General features: G+C 41.4%; 4 protein-coding genes across 5 annotated transcripts; 3 read left to right on the top strand and 1 right to left on the bottom strand.

The window, feature by feature from the left end:
- The first annotated feature begins 837 nt into the window (after positions 1 to 837).
- On the top strand, positions 838 to 6,821 carry cenpn (centromere protein N). 2 transcript variants are annotated; one of them, XR_010911779.1, is made up of 11 exons: positions 838 to 1,130; positions 1,293 to 1,338; positions 2,178 to 2,237; positions 2,699 to 2,772; positions 2,906 to 3,079; positions 3,200 to 3,301; positions 3,442 to 3,496; positions 3,615 to 3,724; positions 3,901 to 4,024; positions 4,242 to 4,399; positions 5,612 to 6,821. XR_010911779.1 is itself a non-coding variant. In XM_067487091.1 (10 exons), the coding sequence occupies exons 1-10, from the start codon at positions 960 to 962 to the stop codon at positions 4,337 to 4,339; spliced, it is 1,014 nt and encodes a 337-aa protein (XP_067343192.1). In that variant the 5' UTR covers positions 838 to 959; the 3' UTR covers positions 4,340 to 5,129. The 2 variants fall into 2 exon arrangements, 1 of the variants encoding a protein (XP_067343192.1); XM_067487091.1 differs by lacking the exon at positions 5,612 to 6,821 and having other exon boundaries at positions 4,242 to 5,129.
- Positions 6,822 to 6,969: 148 nt separating this feature from the next.
- atmin (ATM interactor) lies at positions 6,970 to 14,075 on the top strand. Its single transcript, XM_067487085.1, has 4 exons — positions 6,970 to 7,315; positions 9,435 to 9,560; positions 9,945 to 10,144; positions 10,245 to 14,075. The coding sequence occupies exons 1-4, from the start codon at positions 7,085 to 7,087 to the stop codon at positions 12,031 to 12,033; spliced, it is 2,346 nt and encodes a 781-aa protein (XP_067343186.1). The 5' UTR covers positions 6,970 to 7,084; the 3' UTR covers positions 12,034 to 14,075.
- si:ch73-103b9.2 (uncharacterized protein LOC100150067 homolog) lies at positions 13,280 to 19,372 on the bottom strand. Its single transcript, XM_067487090.1, has 3 exons — positions 18,655 to 19,372; positions 18,308 to 18,552; positions 13,280 to 16,036 (listed from the first exon to the last, which is right to left on the bottom strand). Exons 2-3 carry the CDS (start codon positions 18,512 to 18,514, stop codon positions 15,164 to 15,166), a joined length of 1,080 nt encoding a protein of 359 aa, XP_067343191.1. The 5' UTR covers positions 18,515 to 18,552; positions 18,655 to 19,372; the 3' UTR covers positions 13,280 to 15,163.
- Positions 19,334 to 24,040, top strand: LOC137105227 (protein phosphatase 1 regulatory subunit 3E). The gene has a single exon (XM_067487099.1). The coding sequence runs from the start codon at positions 19,661 to 19,663 to the stop codon at positions 20,579 to 20,581; it is 921 nt and encodes a 306-aa protein (XP_067343200.1). The 5' UTR covers positions 19,334 to 19,660; the 3' UTR covers positions 20,582 to 24,040.
- The last annotated feature ends 1,664 nt before the right edge of the window (positions 24,041 to 25,704 follow it).

Raw genomic sequence — 25,704 nt, 5'->3', positions numbered from 1 at the left:
ATTAGGAAAAGCATGGATAATACTGTACATACCAGGTTTAAAAGATGCACCGTGAAGTGCATGCAGTATTTCAAGTAGCTGGTTGTAAATTGATTTTATAGTCCCCTCCAATGCCACCAGACAAAAACATTTCTGGCCTTTGGGGGAGCTCTGATGTTTTTTAGGGGGAATGGGGCCTGTCAGCTTTCCCATAATTCTAATACTGAAAAAAAATAGGGGTAATGCACTAGGAGATCAATCGACTTTCCCTTTTTATTTTAACGTTTAATTCATAAGAAATATAAAAGAATATAAATAACCTAATGTTCCATGTGAATATGGTTAAAACCAGAGTGGGAAAGGGGACCATACTTTTCATTTAATGTAAACTTGCATATACTGTTGATAACATCTGATTCAGAATCTGATTTATTCACCAAGTAGCATATCCAAGGAATTCATGTTAGCTACCATAAACATCATGTACGCCCTGGACAGTATTTCAGGGTAAACTCAGAGATGCATACAAAGACAAACATCCACACACACATTCAAACATACAGGCAATTCAGAGCAGTGCTTCTCAATCCTGGTCAGTGATATCTGTGTGTGACACGTACCAGAAGTGAAGTTGCAAAAAAAAGTTAAACTTAAACTTCGACAGTAGTATAATTGTTACTAGATGTTTTAATTGAAGGATCAATCCCCACAAGTGCATCGCCAAAGCACTGCTAGTGGTGTGCCAGTCCTACAAGTACTACCACTCCACAACAACAAACGGCGCTGCAGGAGGAGCGTTGTACTTCCTGGTAAGACGTGATTGGTCAGTTCGTGCGCTCTTTTCTAGGCGGCTTCTTTAGAAATATCTGTACTGCACTGGTGCCGCCGTTGGCTACGTTGGACGGAGCTAAAGGTCTTTTGAAACTCTGAAACTGTCTTCTGATTGAACTGCTAGGTCTTAACTGTTGCCGTAGAGGAAAATGGATGACCTCACTAAACGATTGCTACAGCGACTTATTAGACGGATGCCAGCTCAAATGTTAAAAACAACGCTGGAAAAGTGGGACCGTCTGACGGCAGCTCAGCAACAGTCCTTGGATTTTACTCAGCCAAAATGGGCGTTAATTGAAACACTGCTTACCATTTTCGAGGTGTGTGATATAGATTAATTTATAAATATATACAGATTTTTTACTAACATGATTATCATCAAATTATCAGCTTTATTGACGCTGGTTGAACAGCAGGATTCGTGTTTAACTAGCGTTTGCATGAATCGCACTTTTTGTAACCTCACTTCTTTTCTTTTACAGGAAAACGAGTTCACAGTCAAACACATAACGGAACTCGAGATGTTACGTAAGTCGAGTGAAGCTATTTTACCATTTGTGTATTTTTTTAAATAAGACAAGGCGGGCAACCTTACACTTAATTAGGCACAAACCGAGCGATCACATACAATTTGAAGAAAGTGAGCAAAAACATTACGGATCATAATATCCTGAGAGACTGGACAAAGCTAGAAAGGAAAGGCCACGGGAATATCTGCTAAAGAAGATGGTCACACCTGAGCATCAATGGCAAGAAAAGGACCACGCCAGTTCATAATTGGACACATTCAATGACGAGTCCAATATTAAATTGATCATTAACTTTAAAATAGCCCCTAAGACATTGTAACAGTATCTTTTGTTAACCAGCTGTTAGGCAGCTGTTGATGACGCACATATAGTAGTATTATTAATTAAAGAAGGCTGTGGATGTAGTGGGAGGATGCCAGTTAATGCATTTCAGGAATAAGCTATTTAAATAAAACTTGTAACACTTTATATAATCTATATTCCGAGATTTTAAAATGTAGGTATTGTGTGTGTGCGCAGTGGGTGGAAATACTGGTTTAAAATGCCTAAAAAAACAACATGAAGACAAAGTTGGCCATGCTGGTTTGGTCCTTAAGTACTATTAGCTTGTACAAAGGGGGCATTGTGCTTCAAAACTGGACTGTGAGGTAAAATGTCACCTGTGCAGCATCAGTAAAGCTGTAATCTGCAACACACTGTAAACACTGTGGGTACTGGTGATGTCACTCAAAGGGTTTTGCAGATTAATAACACTGGATGTCTGCATTGTCAGTCTGTGTACATTACAGTCAGTCCAGTAACTCATTCCTGTGTTCCTTTGTTATAATTGTCTCTCAGATGTCATTAATAATCCAAACCAGGGGATGTGGCATGCCTTCCATCTCATGGATCCTGACGGTATGTTATAAGAAAAATTATCATGTACCACTGAGGGCCCAATGTTTGCAGCTTTGTTTTCTAGCCAAGGAGTAAGATTTGTTGTCTACATTATATTATTCTCTCACATATTTCTTTTTATTCCCAGTATAAAATAACTCATTCTGATTTAAAAAAAAAAAAAAACTGATTTGAAAATTTTAACTTTTACAACTACATTATAAATTAATGTGTCAATTTCCTTAACAAACTAATTTTAAATTTTTTGAAACCTAATCTGAACAGAATAATATATTACATGGTGAAGGTTTGGAGAGTGTGTGGCATGTAAATTGAGAAATTAACACATTACATCAAGAGATTCACACAAAAATTATTACTTCTAACAAATACATTCACATTTCTGCAGAATGTGAAAATGGATTAAATAGATTATCCTTTTTCTTTGCTAATGTGTGTTAATTGTTTCCTGTTTTGTCTAGACACTGCCATCACCGTAGAACTGACGCAGTTCAAGGAACAATTTAAGTCCCACCTGCGTGAGCTTGTAAGACATGTAAGCAAAAATGGCCTCATCACTTAAGTGATATAATTGTACTATTTATATAGCTGTATTGTTAAAATGTATTCTATGAGCTTCTCTCATTTCAATGTCCTATATTAAGTCTGCTTCTGACCTTACTTCCAAGGTGTCAATCAAAATAAAGAAACACACAGATGAAGCTGTGTGGATTCGGATTGCATGGGGAGACGGCTTCTCTAAGCCCAACCACCTGAAACCAACGTATGTTGTTCACCATCTTCAAACCCCTTACGTCTTTGTGACCAGCCTGACTTCAAAGCAAAAGCCCCTGTTATCCCAGGTAAGTAATTAGTTTTAGCCTAAACTCAATTCTTGCCATTACAATGTCCAGGTAGCTGTTTGTTTGTTTTTTTTATAAATGTTCCTCTGATCTCCTTTAACAGAGTGATGTGTTTTGCAGGCTTTAACTCTGTCCACCAGACATCAGGGTATTAAAGATGCCAACCTCAGTGGACGGAAACTCACTGCCATTAGGGACCTGCTGATGAAGCAATATCAACAGGTAAAACTGATGTGATTAAATGTTACATTTTTAGGTTGCCATAATTTCTAACTCAACACATTCTAGAATACTCTGTATGCTCTGTTTTTCACATTGTTGCATTAAACATTGCTTGATTGCATTGATTTTTTTTTCCTTAGGTTTTCACCACCAGGTATCCCAGCCCTCTTGAAGAAACAAATCAACCCGTCTCCAGTATGTTTACAAGATCATTTGATTAAACCAAAGCCATGTTTGTATGTCACACTATACTATACTATATTTTGTTTGTTTCATTTCATGTCATTTTATGTATGTTTTATTGGCTTCACAGACCCACGGATCGAAAGGGAACAAGCTGGGCTTCTAGCAAACAGACTTCAGATGGCCTGTGAGGCCTTTGGTTATGGGGTGTTACCTCAGCTACAGTCTGCAGTTTACAAGGTGCCCTGAGTCGTGCTTGTGTTTTAAAATTCCGAGTTTGCAGAGTAGGTAGAATAGAAGTCATAAACTAAGGTAGAAATTTGCTGTCTTACAGTATTGTTGGAAAGAAGCAAAAGATTCAGTGTTGTTCTGTGCTGTGATTATCTGAATTATGCCTTGTGTTTACCTCTCTTCAGCTGGAAACAAAATACAAAGACGACACCAATAAGACCATGACAGAGCGTGAGGAGCCTTTCAGATGTGTTGTCAAATTTGCAAGCAGCAACCTCCTGGAGTCAATCAGGCAGTGCGCATCTTCAGGTGCCAATAAATCATACCGAGAACAGTTTAAATGGTTTCTCCTACTTGTAATTCCAAAAACCGCCACAAGAGGGCCTTCTGTTTCTCATCCTACTTCTCTTCATATCTATCTCTTGACAACTTAGTCAGATTATTGCATGCATCATTGTTGAACACAACTGAAATTAACTGCTGTTAAAGTCAGGCCAATTAATTTAATTTACTCTACATTTTACAGGAATTGCCTCCACCCCTGTCACACCTTTGCTCTCATCAATTCCAATCAAAGGAAGGAATTATTTTGTCATCAAAGACAACGGCCTTGGTCCATCATAACAAACCTGCCAACCTCAGAACTGATGGGTGGAAGACCCTTCATTTAAAGAAATAACTAAGGTTGTCATATTTGATTGTCTCCTTGGAACCTTTCTGTAATTATCTCATCTGAAGGTTATCTCTGTACTATTTGATGTAATTCTTGCGTAGGTGGTGTTGGTGTTAGTCTGATATGAGCACATGTGCTGCTGCTACAGCGCCCAGGCTGCAGGATCTGTCACTTTTTTTTTCCTCAATGTGAAAGGGGGATTTGCAAATCCACTCACATTTGTCATAGAGTTTGGACTTCAAGTCATCAATAAAACGTACACTGTGTACGTGAGGATGAATACAAAACACATGGAATGGCAAATTTGCTTTGTCCATATCATACATGACTTGCTTTTACTGATTTCCCAGTGACCTGCCTGTTACTATGGCTTCTGAAGAGTCTTTGTTCGTTGGATTTATGAATCGATTAATTTACTCTCTGTGTGTTTTTAGTTGCAAATTTTAGTTGTTGGCATAGTTGTGTGTGTTTTTGGTTTTTTGTGTTGTTCAAATAAGTTTTGTTTGTTTGTTTTTTTAACTGACATATTATGCAATGCCCTAATTAAATAATTTATTTTTTTAATCTGTTAGTGTGGAGTAGATCTACTGGATGTAAAGTCTTGTACACTACCATATTTCTCCTCACAAGTTGGCATTTATAATGCTTGTATAAAGGTTTAATTTAAATCCTTCATGTTTTTCACATCAGTATTAAAATTGATTATTAGATGCCCATATGTACACTGAAGGGCTCATTGGTTTCCTTTGCACATTCTGGCAGTGATGACACCCGTACAAACAAAATTACCCTAAGAGATGAGTACAAAGTTCACCATCTGCTGTACTCCTAAATTAATTCCAAAGTTCATCTAAAGATAACAAATCTGGCTCGATGAAACCAAGGGGGTGTCTCCCAAGGTTAAAAGATCAGTGTAGCACTGATTGTCCCTCTTTTCCACCCTCTCTGGCTCATTACCAGTAGGTGCCAAGAAAGAAAACAAAAAGCAAGCATTTAAGGTATGCAACAGTGGTACTGTGTCAAACGTACATACTAAAATGTTTAAGTTCCCAGGTGCATGGATATATGGCAATACCAATATACAAGCTAATATCATTATGTTCAACATTTCGGTCACAATTTCCCTTCTTATGTCCGATCTAAGAGAATTGCTAAAATGTTATATTTGTATTATTTACAACTCACGAAAGCCTGTGTCTTTTCCTTTTGCTGTTCCCTTTCAGGGGTCACCACAATCATCATCTTCCATCTAACCCGTCCATCTTGCACCTTCTTCACCTCTGCTCGATGTAACGTCACCGTTCCACTTGGGTCCCTCTCATTCACACACATGTATTCTGTCTTGCTGCAGCTAAGCTTCATTCCTCTGCTTTCCAGAGCAGACCTCCACCTCTCTAGATGTTCCTCCACCTGCTCTCTGCTCTCACTACAAATCACAATGTTCATCTGCAAACATCCATAGACCACGGAGATTCCTGTCTAACCTCATTCGTCAGCCTGTCCATCACCAGAACAAACAAGAAGGGGCTCAGAGCCGATCCTTGATGCAGACCCACCTCCACCTTGAACTCCACTGTCACACCTGCAGCATACCTCACCACGGTCTTACAGCTCTCATACATGTCCTGCACCACTAACATACTTCTCTGCCACTCCAGACTTCCTCATACAATACCACAGCTCCTCTCTCTGCACCCTGTCATACGCGTTCTCTAAATCTATGAAGACACAATGCAGCTCCCTCTGACCTTCTCTGTACTTCTCCATTAGCATCCTCAAAGCAAATACTGCATCTGTTGTTCTCTTTCTAGGCATGAAACCATATTGCTGTTCACAAATGCTCACCTCTGCCCTTAACCAAGCTTCCACTACTCTTTCCCACAACTTCATTCACTTGCCATTGTCATTCATTGTCTTCATTCATCAAATCTTCAAAGTACTCCTTCCATTTCCCATCACACTCCTGGCACATGTCAATACATTCCCATCCTTATTTTTAATTACCCTAACCTGCTGCACATCCATTCCATCTCTATCAGCCACAAATCTCTTTAAGATTACAAAGTCGACAAAAGATGTAGTCCACCTGAGTTCTTTTACCTCCGCTCTTATATGTCACCCTATGTTCCTGCCTCTTCGGGAAGAAAGTGTTCACTACAGCCATTTCCATCCTCTTTGCAAAGTCTACCACCATCTGTTCTGCGTTCCTGCAGACCAAACCTGCCCATCACATTCTCATCACCTCTGTTCCCGTCACCTACATGTCCATTAAAAGAGATGAGAGTCCCTACTGTCAGTCCTACACTCTTGGCTTTCCTCTTCTCTCTCTACCTATGAACACGCCTTCCTCCTTGTGTACAATGTGTACAATATAATCTTATTTATAGATAGATCATTTGTATATATAGTTTTAATAATAATTTGAGCTCACAGTGAGACACAATGCTTAGCTTCAGTACCCAATATTCGTATATTTATGGAGAAAATCCGCCACATTGAAAAAGGTATAATGGTAACCATTGGGTCGGTTATTTTGCAGAACGGAAGTAAATTGCTGCTACGCCACCTTCTGTCTTCTACACGGAAGGTGGCGAAGCAGCCTTTCAGGCAAAGCCGAGGGCCTGAATTGCACTGTCCGCACAACGCTGCTGCTGAGGCGTTCTGCCAAACACAGAGGCGACTGTCAACACAGAAACATGGCTGCCTCTGCAACAGACAAGGCGAACAACAGAGACAACCCCACAGCAGACAGCCCGGAGGGTCACCAAGGGTCTCTGTCGCAGTCACGGGAAATAATAAAACCCACTGTCATGGAGCTGACTAAAGAAGTGAGGACGAACATCCTCTGCACCGTGGAAGGATGTGGCAAGATTCTCCCCAACACTCCAGCACTAAACATGCATCTCGTGAAGTCGCACAGGATAAAGGTAAACTCGTACATATGACCAGCTTAATGTCCATGTTGCGCACGGGTGCTCATAACTCCAACGCTAACTAAGCTAGCTCGGTATTGAGAAAACACTGCCCTAAAAGCTGGAAACTGCAAGTCATCCAGAACTTCGTTTAAGCTAACAACCTGGGATGTTTAGCACACACGACGTTGTAGTAAACATCAGTCAGAAGTTCGACGTTGTGTGAGAGTAGCCCAATAACATCTCGTTAGCAAGATAGTTACTTTAGTTTGGATAGCGTTAGCGAGCTAGCTACTACCCGAGTTATCAGTTACTGATTTGGGTCACACATGGAGCCAAGTTACGCCCTCTCTGTTAGCATTGTGCCCAATGGACTGTCACTATTTGAGAACAGGGATTTTATGGACTGTCTGACTGCAATAGTTTGGGGAAAAGAGTAATTGCTCATTGTAAGTAACAAACCTTAAAACACACAAGTGCTGTAGATTCACATGAATGCAGGCATGTGGGAGAAGCCAAAGCATTTGGACCATAGTCTACCTCTGATCCTGGTTCTTGTGTCCTCAGTGGACTGAGCCGTTTTGTGGTAGGCAGTAATTCACTGCCTCCCCTCCATGAGTGAAGTTCTTTGCTGGGAAAAGCTGCCTTTTGTCCTGCAATAGACTAAGCTCTTTGTTTAAACCGGGTGAATGTAAGAATGTGAATGAGCTCCTACCAGTGGCCCATGTGGCCGAGCTAAGAGACTTTGAAGGCCCAAGCAGTGCTTTTACCGTATTTAGTTTCAGCTACTATCAGGTATATTTAAAAGTTTGTTGCTGAGTCGGTTGCGAATTGAAAATACAGTAGGCATATCCAAACGTTGATGGTTTCTGCTGATAATTGTTTTTGCTAAAAGACACTTCAGCCACTTTGGAAGTTACAAAAGAATCCCTACACCTCTGGTCTGATTTGTCATTGTGCACCCACACTTCTGATGTGCTTGACTGACAAGGACCGAAAACAAACTACACAGTAGTAACAGATTGAGTTTGTTATACTTTCTAATCTGTTGCCGTAGTAATGATATTCTGATTGACATGGAGACATGCTTAAATGCAGGAATTGCTCTGCGTTATTCATGAAATCACACTGCTACAATGAGGAATGATTTAGGACACTGTTTCTTTTTATATTACATCTGCTTTAACAATACTGAGGCTCTACTGCATCACAGGAGTAATGTATTTGCTAAACAGGGATTTTTTCCTGGAAATACTGGTGCATTGCAAGACTAATGGAATTGGTTTGGCTTAGGTTATAGTTGCCTTTCCATCCATACCACATTCCTTTGCAGCATTAAAGAGCAGACACACACACACACACACACACAAACACATACAATGACTAGCCTACCTACTGACCCTGGGGTGGAAAGGACCAGCTTGCATTGGCTTTTGAGCTATGTTTGTCAGCTCTAGCTGATCTGCTTCCCTCCAGTGTTACAGCAGATGGAGGTGACCTTGACCACTGTTAAGGCAGCCTGAGGGTTTTGTCTGTTTTCAGCATCCATTACAAATTTATTGTAGGCACTGTTGTTGTTCTTAGTGTTGTAATAAATGTCATGCTATACAGCAAGAAGCATTTGAATAAAATAATTATTTATAACTCATAATTACAGTTTTTATTATACAATGCTCTCACAGCTGGGGCTATGAGAAGCTGTTAAATACAATATGCTCATTAATTTCTTTTCAAGCTGTGTGAAAACGAGTCCGCTGTAGTGTGCACAACATTACAATAATGCACAGATAAATTTACTTAGACAAGTTAAGGAAAGCAAGGCAAGGCACAACAATCACTTTAATTATTGTAGCTTTTATTATTGATCCCTTGGAGTGAGAAATAAGCATAAAGCACAGATTACCTTTAGTGCCTTTTACTGCAGTTACTTTAAGAAATATTGGCAAGTAAAACCCCTCGGTCTCCAGGTAAACCTGTTAGCAACCTACCTTTAAACTTTCCTCAACGTCTTACAGTCACTTGACACTACAGGCCTTGCTGCTGTTTGATTGTATTTGTGGTGATATAAACATATTTCTTTACCACTCACTGTTTCGTCGCCTTTCTCTTTCTTCTGTGTCATTGTCATCCTCAGGATGGTATCGTTAATCCCACCATCAGAAAGAACATGAAGGGCTCTCAGAAGCTTTACTGTTGTCCCATTGAAGGTTGTCCAAGGGGCCCTAATAGACCCTTCTCCCAGTTCTCCCTGGTTAAACAAGTAAGACTTTCTTGCAGTGAACAGTAATTCTGCCCACATGATAACAGTTAAAACCAAATATGTTACAGAATTACTTTGGAATTTACTGAGGTATTGTTTACCTAATACGGGTCTACAATTCCTGAGAAATGATTTTCTAAATAATCATCAATGACATCACATAATTGCCTTTTGAATTTATTGACTTTGTAGTTTTTAACGCTAACTGGCTTTGAAGTCTGCCTAACCACACACAGGAAACACACTTTCAGAATAAAAGCCCTTTTGATTCTATTGTCAAATTTTCTAATCTAATCATCATCATCTAAATGGTAAAATTAGTTTGTGGTGAAGTCTTGGTGTTATTGTATTATTATTGTATTTGTTTGGTTTGTTCAATTGTAGCACTTTATGAAGATGCATGCAGAGAAGAAACATAAGTGCTCCAAGTGCAACAATGGTTACAGTACTGAGTGGGACCTAAAGAGGCATATAGAAGACTGTGGGAGGACCTATCACTGTACATGTGGATGTCCATATGCAAGCAGGGCTGCTCTTCTGTCACATATCTACAGGACTGGACATGAGATTCCTACAGAACACAGGCATGTACACGGACACTCCAGAAAATTTAGTTTTGAGTCTTTGCTTGAGTTTTGGCTGGAAAAGAGAATCATTCTGTCTATATTTGTTGTTTCCTTACAGAATTCCCCCAGTGAAAAAGCGAAAGATGGAGAAGCTGTTAAGTGGTTCTGAAAAGGTTAAGACCAATGAGTCAATTTGTCATATCTCGCCTACTGGTAAAGAGCTGGCAGAGACTGCTTTCCCATCTGAGACAAGTGTTTATGTCCCTGACTCAGTAAATCAGAACTCCAGTCCCCACAAGAACCTCCAAAAGATGCTTCTACCAAAGCCCAAAATGGCTTTGGTCAGTGTTCCTGTGATGCAGCTGGCCCACCTGCCCGTCCTACTTCCGTCCACAGAAAGTGGGGCTCTGAGGTCTGTAGTGCTGGCAGTGGACACCCAAGGTTCTATCAGCACCTTTCACCTCCTGCCACAGGGGACTGGTGCAATGGCACCCCAACTCGATGCAAAGAGTTTGGGCTTCAAGGATAGCTTGCCTACTTCCCGCTCTAGCTTGGGGCTGATTAGCACAGGGGTGCAGGTCAGACTGGATACTGCAGGCACAACAGAGGTGTCACCCAGCAGCCTGACAGGACAACGGGGAAGAAGCACCTCCACCAACATTCAGACAGATAAATCATACTTGTCAAAAATGCCCACAGGGGTGGGGGTTGGAGAGGGAGTAGGTTTGTCCTCTGTGGGTGACTCGTCAGTATCATCCTGCTCCCAAACAGACATCAGCGTCAGTGCCCAAGTTCTGCTGCCAATCAGTGTTGAAACACAGACATTCTCCTCCCGAGCCAAAGCCACATCTTCTATTGGAGCCCAGACAGACAGCCAATGCCTGAGTCATATTCTTTGCTCGTCCTCATCTGTTCCCCCATACAAAACCAGGCAGACGCAGACATACTTTGCTGTGCCACAATCAGAGGAGAAGGCTCAGGACCAGGCCATCACGTGCGCCGACCTATTTGGAAATGACTCTTCAAGTGTCTCGACTCAAACAGCTCTGGACATAGATGGCACCCTCAATGCTCCAGGAAACAACATATACGAGGACTCCAAATCAGTGGGTGGTATGTGTTTTGGGGTGCAGACAGATGAGCTTAATACAAACAATATGGCGGACAACCAGACCCAAACAATAACTTTGTTAAATGACCTAGAAAAGATTCTTTCTGGCAGCATGTCAGGCCACCAGGTGCTCACCGAGGGCTCCGCAGGCTGTGGGTCAGGCCTGGGCACTGTTCAAGAGCAACACAATGGCATAGACTTTGACTTTGAAGAGTTCCTTAATGCTGTGCACATCCAGACACAAACAGAGGAGAGTGAGCTGGGAGGACTGGGGGGTGACACGCCACTGGAGTCTCTGGACATCCAGACACAGACAGATTTCTTCCTAGTGGACGAACTGGACCAAGGTGAGGGACCAAGTCGAGCTCAAGCCAGTGACCTGGAGTTGTTTGATACTCAGACTCAGACTGACCTGAATTTCCTGTTGAACGCTGGGAGCCACATGCCCCTCAGCAGCATTCTGCGACACTCAAGCTTTTCTATGAGCACAGAGTCTTCAGTTACTGAAACACAGACAGATCTCCCTCCATTTGCTTCAAGCCTGTCTGCTCAGATACCTGCCAGCCATGGTGAGAACGCAAGGCTGCTGAGCAGCACCGAGACACAGACTGTGACCAGCCAGGCAGTAGGCCTGGGACACCTCTTTTTGACCAGCAACGAAACACAAACCGTCATGGACGACTTCTTGTCGGCAGACCTTGCGTGGAATATGGAGTCCCATTTCAGCTCTGTAGAGACACAGACATGTGAGGAGCTTTGTGCTCTTTTTCAGCACCCTGAGAAACCCATTAGCTGAAGCTCTCCTAGCGAAGGTGTCTAAAGAATCTGCAAAACAGGTTTCTGATATTTGCCTCTACCTAAAAGAGGAAAGGGTCTGTGCTGTCCTCCAGCAGGCCATAGTCTTAGCAGCAAGAAGTCTGCGAAAATGTTGAACATTCCACTGCGGGCCTCATGTCCAGAGCCTTTCCAGGCATATATCCTGACTGCTCTGCTGCACTTTATTAGCTCAATGGGCATGTTTGATCAGCTCTTCTGACAGTTTACATATTTATTTGCACATAAAGTAACACATTGTATGTGTCTTGTCTGAAATTCCAGTTTACTTCTATAATTCAGTGTGTGACCACTGTGACTGGTTTTCACTGTTTGGACTTAAAAATGCCATTTCAGCAATGTTAGATCTGCACTTAAAAAGATGTCAAGGTAGTGTTTTGCTGTAAAAGGCTTGTACAATTTTGACGCTGTATCGCAGCTTTCAGATATGCATATACTGCACAAACTCATGCGTCTCAGTAGATAGTGTTTTAAATGTGCATGACGCCCTCACTTGGACCAAGAAACTATCAACTCTCACCTTGTGCGTCTGACGGCTGCCTCTTTCAAATTGCCTTGTCAATGGAAAAACATGACCAGTGAGAACCAGCTGCAAGTTTTCTGAAAGGAAACACCATCAAGCCTCCACTTGGGAGCGAAGCATTGCTCATAGCTGTTAAGATGCATCTCTGAAATATAACATTACTAATACACGTGTGGCACAAGTGTAAATGAACAGTTTATATGTCACCAAGTTGTTGCACACTTTTCTTTGAAATGTGAAGTATGTTGTTTTGTGTCTGTGTACAGCTAAGCAGTCCGTTCAAGTCAGTAGGCAGACTAGGCTGTCGTTGTCTGTGACTTATTCATTAGCTGGGTGTAAATGTATACAGTAGCAGTAATACAGTAAGTACAGCAAGTAATACATGAATGTTGCTGTACAGACACATAGATGGATTAGCACAGAGTTATTCTAGGTATTCACCACCTAACTTTGACGGAAAAGGAATCTTGTTGAATATCTTTCGTTAAAAATAATCATTTTTACACCCTTAACACTTTAGGCACAGTATTTTTGTTGTTTTGTTTTTTACTTTTTAATTTGTTTTATGAAATAACTAACATTTTATTTGTGTTTTTTGTTATGCTATTGCACTGAGTTACCTCATTAAGCACAGGTACCACATGCAGCCTGTGTTCTGCCAGGGAACATAGAGTGACACGTAGGACTTGTTTTATGTGTTTATTTTGTAACATTGGTGCCTTAACCCAAGTATTCATTTTACTTGTGTTACAAACAATTAAATTTGCTGCTGTCAAATAACACATTTATCAGAACTGGAACCAGGAAAAAAAAAACAACAGAATCCTTTTGGCATTAGTTTAGCATGTTTAAATCATCCTGTACTGGTCATTTCATCATGGTTGCATGACATATTACAATCTCTCTAATGTTTTTTTGAAAAGAGTTATGTTCTGTCACATACTAATTATGCTGTGCAGCATTTAAATGAAGTGAATTTGTTTGATGTCATCTCTCTATTTTTGTCAACAGGTGATTAATGCTCTTACAGTTTCTGAAGTTATTAGAAACTGAAGAACTTACAGAACATGACACTGTGCTCTAGCTTTTGCACCATATCCAGACAGTTAAAGATACTTTTCCTGTGTTAATAAGGATTTTGGCATCTGTTTAATTTCAACTTTTCTTGTATTGAGATGAGTTACTTCTAGTTTGTGGTTCCTGAACGCCGATAAAGCATAGCTGCTTCCTGCTGGTTTAGTGGCCTGGGAAAAAGCTTTGCTTGAAACAGAACCATGTGATGAAGCCTTGTCAGTCTTAAGTGTCAGTTAAAGCGCTTTATTTTGTTCTCTGTGAGGAGTGCATGCAGATATTTTCCCAGAACAAAATATATGTTGTAGCACAATTTGAGTTTCTCTTGCCTCTTTGTAAAGAGTTAATGGCTGCCTTGATTAATTGTTAAAGCTACACTACAGATGTTCTTAATAAACTGCTGGAAAGTGTGTACTGTTTTTTGTTCCCTGAGATATTATTGATTAAAGAAGGAGAATAAAACTTAAAACCAGGAAGCTTAGCTCTGTGTGACCATAGTTAGTGTCCAAAACATACAGGGGGACTCCTTTAATCCAGCTCTTAGTTTCCATGTTCAGTATAGGGGAAGAAGCATGTGCACATGAACCAGTGATGCCTGTTTCAAATACCCTTTGAAACAGTTTCAAATCTCCTGTGCTAAATGTAGAAACTGAGAGCTGAGCTTACAGAAGGACATAAAACTACCTGTAGATCTATAAAAGCTGTCTTTTATCACTTTGCCGCACAACTACTAAAAACAGACATACTAAGTTCCAGCTTGACATATAAACTCTGCTTTACTAACATTCAGGTATAACAGTTTCATCTAGGGTAACACTGCAGCTCGTAATCTTAATGGGCAGCGAATAGAGACTATGATAAGGCAAAGTGACTATCCCAGTTTAAATGCAATTGCAGAATGGACTTTGGCCATCGACATAACATTCCGGGCATTTCAGTATGAATCACCTACTGACTCTTATAAGACTGAGCACAGAAAGACGTTTGTGCCAGAGTCCATATCATGCACAGACACAGCGTAACACTAAAGTTCTGACAAAGCCATAGCTTGTAGTTGTTTAGAGAGGAGGAGGTGTGAGAAAGCACACAGCCTTACTTCTTATGAGGTAGTTGTCCCGTTGCTAGGTAACTAGCACAGCTGAAAAAGCACTCGTGGGGACTGGTCAGAACAATGGCATGCTGAGCTAAACATTTCAATGTTCTCTTCAATGCTGGTTAGTGTTGTCCAAACCATTATGCCAGGATGACACTAAACCAAATCAATTTCATCTGTTTGCCTGAGGTGTGAGTTACCAATATGAACATGTCTCTTACATTTGGTTTATTCTTTCGATTATTTTCATGGAAACATTGTGTAATGAGGTGAAGCTGTGGTAAATGTATGCAGATAGATAAAACAGGTTTTACTTCATTGACCCTGGATCTTTTTGCATACATCATTAGTCTGTTAAAACATTTTTTTTTTACTGGCCTCATACAGCTTGACAGTATTGTTCGCTTAGGAGAACAGGCAGCTGGGGTGCAAATAAGCTTGTGAACCTACTGCCGTGCTGGAATGGAGGGCTGGCCTGAGGCTCTTGGACATTGAGTTACCAGTGTGGTGCACTGAGTCTGGTTTCGGAGACAAAGGTACCTGATACCTCTTGGAAACAGGAACTCTAACAGCAGACAACAAGTTGAGATTATGCTGACATGTCCGGTACTTGGAGGTCAGGCCTGCAGAGTGGTTGGGATGCTCTGCATGAGCAACAGACTCCACTCTTGTTCCTCTTGTCCTGCTCCTCTTATCAAACATGAAACCATTTTCATCTAAGGCTTCTCCCTCTGAAGACGTCTTGCCGTTGCAGAGCTGGCCAACAAACTTGGGATTCAGGTACGGTGATTCAATCAGTGGTAAAAATGTAAAGGTTTTAATGGGAACCACTGTACTAATGGGCCCATGGCTGTGTTTCTGTGGCTTAGCGGGCCTGTACTCCGACACAGAGTATTTTGGGAACAGATTATGGTATTCCAAATGATTCTCTCGCAGCATCTTTTCCTCTTCAGTCTTTTCTTCACTCAAGAGCTGAGATGTAGTTTTCTGCGTGTCGTTGAGGACAGTCCTATCCGGTGCATCTTGCTGCAGAGCTTGCAATGCAGCATCACGCAAAGATCCTGGCTGTTGTTTTGTGGATTTCTTGAAGCTGTTAGAAGGGGCTGCATGTGACTCACAGTGGTTCTCTGCAATGCTGGCTGAGCTGTCTGCATTAGAGAGTCTTTGGTCAACAGAGAGGGGGGTCTGATTGTCAGCCTCTTTAGGCTTTAGTTTCCTCTGTTTCTTCAGAGTCAAAAGTATGCAGCTCAGTGGAGCAACTCTGGCCCAGCCCCGGACCTGATTCAGAATCAAACATATAGGAAGAATCATTATGCTTCATCTGAAAATAAAAAGTAATTATGACTTACTGTGTCAAATAAACGAATGCAAGTCTGAATCTGATATCAACGTTGGTAAAATTACTATTGTACTAATGTGTATTTTTGCTGTGCACTGAAGACATTTGGGTTTAAGAAGAACAAATGATTATTAAATGAAAGTTGGAAATTTAGGCTTTTATTCAATGTTCACACGTTGATACATTAAACAACATAGAACACACCTTTTGTAGACTACCCCTATTTTATCTGTTCCAAAAGTATTGGAACGTGTCTGAGAGACATTACTTGTTACCCAGGTGTTTAGTGTGATTTTCACTTTTCAAACAACAGATACAGTTGCAACAAAATGTAGTGCAAAATCCTACATTTTCTGCATAACTTAGTCATAAAATGTGATCTGATCTTCACCAAAATCACTAATATCAACATACACAGTATTTCTAAGCTCATAAAATGCAAAGCATTCGTTATTGAACACACCCATAACATAAAAAAACATAAAACATAGAAAGGGCTGGTGGAAAAAGTCATGGAAACACTAGGCTTTAGATGTTATTAAACGCCAGGTGTTAGTCCTGTAGTCCTTGACAAACCCTGTCATGCCTCACAAAGCAGAGACTGAGTTGTTGTCTAGCTGTTGATTTGCATGTAGCTAGAAAAGGGTTACAGAGTGATCTCAAATCCATCAAATATTCATCGGTCTATAGTTAGACATATTGTCTATAAATTGAGATGATGTGGTACTGTGGATACTCTTCAGAGCTAAATGCATCCAGAGCTACAGTGCAGAATGTCCAGTGGAGTCAGTAAACATCTCTGTTTATGAGTCAACCATAGGGAAAACATTGTACAGGCATCCCACAGGATAAAGGAGGGTGGCTGTCTGCAAGCTGAAGCTCAGAGAAGATGAGTGATGCAGCAAAACAATGACCATATATACTTAAGTAAATCTACTGCAGTATGGCTTTGGAGACACAAAATCCCCCTTTTGGAGATAGAGCCCAGACCTCAACCCAACAGAGATCACGTGGATTGACCTCAAAAGAGCTGTTCACACTAGACATCCTAAGATTACACCGGAGCTGAAGCAGTTCTGTAAGAAAAAATGGTCCAAGTTCCTTCTGAGCATTGTGCAGGTCTAATCCACACCTACAGGCTCTTGTCCTCAACTCCCTCATTCAGGTCCACAACCACTCCAGTCCTCTGCATATGACGTCTGGTGGTCCCAGCACCGCACAGAAGACACCGAGCAAAACTCTTCAGCTCAGTGATCCCACTATGGTGGAAAGAGCTACCAAACTCTGCACGCTCAGCAAACTCACTCCCAATATTCAAAAAACTGCTGAAAACAGAAGTGTTCCGCACCTTCCTATGCACTTATTCTTGCATCTCATGAAATGTAAACGTTTCTTCTGATAGGACTTTGCTTTTATCTCAGTTGTAAGTCACTTTGGATAGAAGTGTCTGCTAAATGACTAAATGTAAATGTACAGGAGATGCTTTCTTGAAGATATTGCTGCCAAAGGTGAATCATTACCAGTTATTAATCCACTGTTGCTGTTACTCTTTCCACCATCACTTTGTATTTCGTGTTCAATAAAGGCACGGAATTTCATGACTGTGTTTTATCAACTTAGAAATATTGTGTTTGTTAATATTTATGACTTTGGTGAAGACCAGATCACACTGAAGGACCAATTTATATGTGGAAACCCAGGACATTGCCAGAACTTTTTCTTGTGACTGCCCCTTCATGGCGGCTCTTGATTTTAGCATTTAGCCTTGGGTTTTACCTGTAAAGATCGTATTTGTTATTTTGTCTATGGGTGATCAACAAGATATTTTTAAACTGGAAAAATAGGTAAACTCAATCAGAGGCACACAGACACTGGACATAGGCCGTGAATGGATTTTTGGATGTCCTGAAATAGAAAAAAGAAAAGAAAGGAACCACTGGTGTGCAGAACAACGTACACAGAATGGGGTCTATGTTTTTGACATTTAAAGGTATAAATACAATCAAATGAAAGCAAAAAAAATCTAATTTCCATGTTTTGATCTATAGATAAGGGTTAACAGGTGTGAAGATTGATCAGAAATTAAACAACAGATATGCCATTCACGTGCTGTCATTTGAACATGTAGATCAGGTAAAGAGGTGAACATGTACCAACATGTGTGACATTAGCCTCTAAATAATACGACAGGCAATAAAACGTTCACTTACGGCTTCTTCCCACCCAGAGTAACAGTGATACTCATGTGGCTCCAGTTCTTTCAAGAAGTCCTCCTCGCTAATATCTAGAAGGGCATCCACATGTCTCCTCTCTGCTGCGCTGTAATAAGGCTGCTCCACAGCTGCGTCCTCCTGTGTTGGAAGCTCCCTGTCTGAGCGCTTCTCAGCCGTGGGAGACACTTCTTTGAAGCTTGCCATTTGGTTATTTAGTTAGCTGATGCAGTCGTTGGTGTGGTCTAGAAAAGGACATTTAAAAAATGACTTATGTGAACAGTGCGTATTGTTTGGGTGAAGCTACAGCAACAGTTTTGCTTTAAACGTCAAGAAAACGGACTCACCTGACTGAAGCCGGGTCTGTGTTACTCTCCCCATGTCTGTGCGCACCGTTCACAAAGAACAGCTACTTTCTGCTTCACAAACTTTTCCCAAACACGAAATGAGCTGCATCGCCGTCGTCCTGACAACCCGTAGAGGCACCACAGGAGAAGATGTGACGTAGGGGGGAGGGGGGAGGGGCCCGGTGCTGTGCTGTGGCTAGGGCTGCTCAGGATGAATGATGCAGCTCTGATGTTTTTTGTTTGTTGTTTCGTTGCCACGGTGTTTACCTGCGGCACACACGCTGGACACGTATGATCCAACTGCACGGAGAGCTCCACGTGCCCTGTCACTTCACATACAAAATGCCCAAATGCAAGAATAAAGTATTTACATTAGCATTTACACATTTTCTTTGAGCCTTTGTTGTATTGGTCTAATGTCACAATCAGAAATGAGGATGAGGAAGTGAACCGCTGTTATTCGTGAGTGTATTATTTGCGTGGGAGGAAACCATTTTAGTGGTTGACAGCTGCGTTCAGTTTTGCACGTAGAGCGACAGAAGACGTCAAATTAACCCCTCACAGGTTCACGGCAGTCGTGACGGAGCCACTGCCTGTTCACCACCGGTTTACTCTCATTCTCATTTGATTCTCTTGCGGCTCCAAATGCTTATTATTCTTCACGCAAACTGTCATTTAAAGTGACGTAAGTCTACAAGAGGAGATTCACACTTTGCTGGCGCACAACAACAAATGGATTTATTGGTCCAAAGCTTCATCGTCAGCGTCTGACGCAGGTGGAGCGCCTATCCGCGAGGAGGACGCCGACAACGCCGGCAACACTGGACTACTATCCAGTGTTGCCACCGACGGATCTGTGCTGCATTTTGCCCGTGACGTTAGGGTTAAGGTAAGGGGTGGGGCTAGACTGTCCATTCACTTTGCAGAGCACCGGTTCCATATTGGCTCGCCGGTTTTCCCCCATCACGACCACTTTGGTTCTGCAGTGCGGGAACTCCTGCGTTTTATGGAAGAGGAGTCTGTGCATCCTGTCGTGGTCATGCTCCCCCCAAAGAATTGCCTGCCGAGGAACTACAGCTGCATAGCTGGACTGTTCGGAAGCCTGGCAGCGGCAAACCCGCGGCTTGAAGATGGGGACGAGATCGACATGGTAAACGGCACTTGTGAGCCCATCGAGAGTCCCGTCGTGGATGAGAGACCGCGGGGACGAGAGATTTTCCCGAAGCCGCAGAGTCCAAACCTGCGTCGGAGATGCAAGTCGCTGCCCACACCCACAGAAAGAGCAAAGTTGGAGATCTGTCGCAGCAGAAGTCCAAACAGTCAAAAGAAAGTCCGGTTCGCCGACTCCCTGGGCCTAGAGCTCATTTCAGTGAAACATTTCGATGATACAGATGTGCCTGAGGTGCCGGAGCGCATATTGGCCAAACTCGCCAAAGGACCCCTCCACCTTAACCGTTTGGACACGAAATTCCCCAGGGCTCCGTCGCAGTCGGTTTTCATGGAGTTGCAGTTCGCCAACCCAGACACATTACCGGGGTTTGATCAGAAAGTCAGGGAGGTTAAGGTCATGTTGGAGAGCGTCCAGGCCGACGAGTTCAGCCTCTCTGGCTTCGTGCGCGTGTTGAACCTGGCTTTCGAAAAGAGCGTCTTTCTGAGATACTCTCTGAACAACTGGATAACGTTCATGGACAGTTTGGCGTCCTACGTCCCCAACTCAAGCGACGGAGTCACCGATAAGTTCAGTTTCAAGATCGTCATGCCGACCTACCTCGACAACGGAGGCACGTTACAGTTTGCAATTAAATACTGTGTTGGCGGACAGGAGTTCTGGGATAATAATCACGGGAACAACTACAAAGTGCGCCACCACCGGTTCAAGATGTCTCCACCTCGGGAATGGGAGAATGGATGGATTCACTTTATCTGAGCTTTGTCCTCTGCAGTGGCTCACTGCATGCGCGACTGGCGCGTAATGGATCCCCGGGTACCTTAAATATGACTGTAGCCTGTTACACATGGTTCTTTTCTAACATTGTCAGCTACACACGTGCTGTGACAGAACATTTGAAATATTTACATCGCTGTTGTGACAGTCTGAAGGTGGAAGACTACAGAGTCAGCCGTAGACAGGTACCTGGTGTGGATGCTGTGAGATAATTTGCCTTGATGTCAAGGCTCTGTACAGCTTGGTGCCCTTTGGGAGGGCACGCTCCAATTATGTAATGTAGAAACACGTGCCACGGAAAACGTGCCGGGCAATGCCAACTTTAGGCATCAACGTTCATTTCAGGAGATGATGTAAAATTTCAGTTTGTTTTGCATGTGTGCAAACATTGGGTTCAATTGGGACGCAGAAAGCATCACACCTGGGCTGGTGTGGGTGCCAAGCCGACCTAGTAGCATACGGTGGTGGTGGTCTCTTGCTGGCTTTGGGACACATACACACAACTGTCTTACTGAGCTGCAAGAAAATGTGCGAACGCATCCTTTATAATATCCCAGCATCACGCCATTGAAAACATGCCTTACTTTGAAGCCATGACGCAGGAAGTTGTGCATTGAATATTGTACATAATTTTTTTCAATAGGCTTGAATAGATGAAATACATTACACGGCTGTCATCATTATTAAACTTATATTTTAGAATAAGGCCTATGGGCACTGGGAATTACTAGACTCCATATATCTGTAGCCTTCCAATCCAAGGACATCATACTTGCTCATGAACCTGCCTTTTAGCCACGTATTTGCACCTATTCAGTGCCCACGATATATTTTTTTGCTGCATTAATGTAGAGATAGATTAAGAAGAAAACCTAACCCAAAGACAATAAAAGCGTTTTCTCTCGATAAAAACAGTCCCCAAACTATCACACCATTATGTATAATCCATCAAATCATAAGGACTGTGTTTGTAATGGATGGGTTTCAGCAGGTTAAATTTACCTCAGATTACTTGTGGACCTTTTTCCCTCTTTCAGGTTTATCGCGATAAAACAGATGTTATTTTCACAGCAATTATTTTCTAATAGATGCATTAAAGCAGAAACGTATTATTGTACATTTACAGATTTAGAACAGGATGCTTATTAATGTCTAATATTTGTGATTGCACTGTGTAACTTTTACTAGAGCAGTGTTGTCCTTAGACAAAGTAGCTATTGCAGGGAGGCCTATGTTAAACCAGTTTGTGCTCCAACTGCTCCGTACACTCCTCACACATGACCAAAGTGGTGTGAACCACCTGACTGGCTGACATTCTCATCTTTACATGGCAAACTGTTGTCTGATTACCCTAACCGACCTGATTGATGTTATACGACCAGCGGTCCCGCTCCAAACATCAGCTCATGTTACATCTGTGTTTTTCAATAATTCAGTGGAGAACCGTTTTCCAAATTTGCTCCAGATCAAAGATCTTTGTCTTTATGGCAACAAGACTTTCACAATATGTTACTGCATTTACTTATCGTGCTTTTTTTTTTTTAAAAAAAAAGCTGTGTGATAAAATCAATGCCTGGGAGTGCGTAGAAACACTAGGCTCCAGTTCAGTAATTGGAGGAGCAACAGGGAGGATTCTTCTTTTTCCAACGCTCTGACTGAAATCTGAACATCACTCTGGCATTTGTTTACATCAGAGGGAAGCTCTCCATTTAATGAGGCCATCAGGTCGGCATTTGGATAAAGACTATTCCTGTAACCACTTAGTTTTTTGGAGCAGTTCCACTGTGAATCCACATCAGTAAAGTTACTCTCACAATCTGACACGGCTTGTGTCACTGCAGTGCTATAACTGCTGTTGTGAAAATAGTTTAGGTGAAATGAGAAATGGCCAGCAGTGAGCTGATGTTTGCTAGCGCTCAACTCATGGGTTTTTGGTGTTTAGAGCTGCAGTTTAGTCATTCTTTCTTTTGAAATGCACCGTAGATATTAAAGGTGTGGTTATGGCAGAGCTTACTGTGTGTTATGTTGTTAAATCAGTGGGTATTTGTCTGCTTTGGTCTATGCAAACTGTTCAAGCTTCCATGCAGTGCAATAGCAGAAATCACTAGTTGTCCAGGCCGAGACTACTGATGTGAGTACAGAGAGGTGCATCAATACTAAGTAATCACTGCCAACACAGAATGTGATTTTATTTTGACATTTGGCCGGCATCTGATCATATAATAGTGTTTGGATTACTCGAGTTGAATGACTGTCTAACTGTGATGCTTTCTCCATTCTCCATTGCACATTACCCTTTGGTTTAAGCATCCAAAAGGTGTGAAAACTGCAAGACGCAGGTGCTCAGCGTGGGGTTGACGTTTCACACTTTTCTGATGTTATTGGTGCATCTCTACCATAACGAAACAAAGGGCTTCTGGGCTGATTAGATTTTCACCTCAATGTATACAAAACAGTTTGCATCAGAACTCACTGATATATAGATATGTATGTAAATGTGTTCATGTCTTATATTGAATGTCTTCCAGTTACTTGTCTGTGTTAGTGTATTTTGAAGAATTTTAAAAGCAGTATCGATTGGGAGATGTAAATGGCAAAAGTTTGTTTTCCGATGATTGTCTGAAGTTATTTAGTTGGTGTATCTCTAAATTACAAACATGAAATATGAACCCAAACATACTGAAGTCCTAAAAGCACATTTACAGTTAAATATCTCAGTACACACAATGAAAAATGTTCTGATCAACCACATTGGAGTAAATTCTCTAAAACATTTACGAAAATGTGAGCAGTGTCTCTGAATGAAATGTATTGCAGGTTTATACTGCGTTAATAAACTATGAGTACTTTAATAGGCATGTAAGGAAGGTAGATAATGGCAGGTGTTTGTTTGTTGAGACATAATGCGTAAGACGTAACTGCAGAGTATGTGACCTCTGCACAATCATCAGGGACTTGTCTGGGCAGGACAGGTAACATGAAATGCACTTTGGTGTTTGGCATGAGCGACATATGACTGTAGCTGATAATGAGCAGACTCTGTCAAAGCAGGTCTTTTACACTGAGAGAGTCCAGGGAAAAGTGGCAAAGTATATAAAGTATATATCTGAAAGCTTCTGTGAATAGCGACTAAGATGTTCTTCGTTTTATTTTCCTCACTATGGAAACATGTCTAATTTATAACCACTGTACGGCACTGAATTCTTTTTTTCTGAGTTTGTTTCCTTGTCTGTGAGTTTCTATTTTCCTGTGCATGTCCTGTGTGTGTTTTAACATCTGACTGTGTTAATCTCTACTGTCTAATTTCCTTATTTTGCAGTGAACGTTAACCATGTTTGCATGTACAGCTGAAACGTACTTTTATTTATGTTTAAGTTTAATTTTTAATGTAACTCATTGGTTTTGTAACACAACAGTTAATAAAGTATTCTGTGATGAAAACCAAGCCCCCTAAATGCATTTTTTTACAAAGCTGCATATACCCATGATGTGAACATCGATGCAATCTGTTGCTTAATCATAGCTATTATTGCAGCATCGCATTTGCTAACCTCCACTGTTTTTTATTCTAATACAAAATATGATATTACTGTGACGTGTACTGTGTCTCTCTCTGTGTGTGTGTGTGTGTGTGAGTGTGTGTGTTTGCTGCAGGTGGTCCCCACTCTTTAAGCAACACACTGCAGTGGCCATCGCCATTGTAAACATGGCTGCCGATGTGTCCTTGAATTGATTGCACTCTGACGCCATGCTTCAGAGGTAGGAGATGGGGGAGGGGGTGGAGCTCGAAGCAGTAAGAGATGCAACAAGATCTGAGCAAATGCACAATGAACAGACACGGAAAAAGCACGGAAAATGATATTGGTGACCCACCGTGTTTGAACCTTTCACTTTTCATTGCACCACCTCAATTAGTGCAGCTGCTTATTTAGTTTTTTTAATCATCTTTTTTTTTTAAGCTTAGTGGAGAATTAATGTTAAGAACAAGTAATTCTTTAAAAAAATTATAATCCATATGAGGATGATGATCTGTACATTATAAAACCAAACACCTCTGGATCACATCTGGTCGTGTAAACAGTGCATCGCACATTCAATTTAACAGTTTAACAGTGTTATTGCTGTAACTCCTTCAGGCACTTCCTGTGCTGTTTTACCTGTTTGGTTAACAAACACAAAGAGACAATCAGTATAGTTAAATGCAATGCAATAAAATAAAACCTAGTCTCTAGACTCCCTCAATAAAACCTCTCATTGATTACAGGAATTATATGGCTGATAATAGCAATGTCATCCAATAGCTTCTTAATTAATAGTTAAGAGTTATTTTATTTTGCGCATAGTAAATTAAGTGCACAACTAAAAATGTGTATGTTATTATCACAGATATAGGCTGTGGTGCACTAGGGGGGTCTTTTGCGGTGGGTTTGGAACACGCTTCTGCTTAATCTTCATGTAAACCATAATGCAGTGTTGACTGCCCGTGTTGGGCCACATTCAGAGGAAGTTGAGTAAAACTTTCCTTACTTATTGTTGTGTTGAAAGCATCCTGACAGTTTGGAGCTGCTCTGCATGCTGGCTTAATGCTTTCAGCATCCAGTCACTGTGAATCCATATGCTCGGTCAATAAAAACCTGCTGTGAGATTCTAATTTAATTCCATGATTAGAGCCACTCAGCAGCTTGCACCAAGTGGAAAATCACATAATTCCACAGAATAGACATAAAAGAAGATTAAATTATCCAATGTCAGTAAGTGTTGAAGCGAAAAATTAAGACATGCACAGTTTGTTGTGAGTGGTGTGAGGCACATTTATCTTGTCTGGATTTGTATTAAATTTTTTTGGGGGGGGGGGTTATATTAGGAATAGCAATATTAAACAGTTATTTTACAGCAAAGTTCACTTTTGGAAAGAGTGAGTGTGCAGTCACACATAGAAAAAACTGACACCATGTGTATCTGCTCATTGTTCATTAGTTTACTTGTCGGTGTAACCCTCCATCCATACAGTTATCTGCAACCACTGTCATAGGGCGAGAGGCGGGGTACAGCCTGGACAAGTGTCCAGTCTATCTCAAGATACACAGAGACATACACAGACAGAC

Source organism: Channa argus, chromosome 2 (assembly GCF_033026475.1).
Source record: "Channa argus isolate prfri chromosome 2, Channa argus male v1.0, whole genome shotgun sequence".
In the NCBI taxonomy this organism is placed as follows: Eukaryota; Metazoa; Chordata; class Actinopteri; order Anabantiformes; family Channidae; genus Channa; species Channa argus.
The sequence above is the reverse complement of the archived record's forward strand: the minus strand, read 5'-3'. Positions and strand labels throughout refer to the sequence as shown.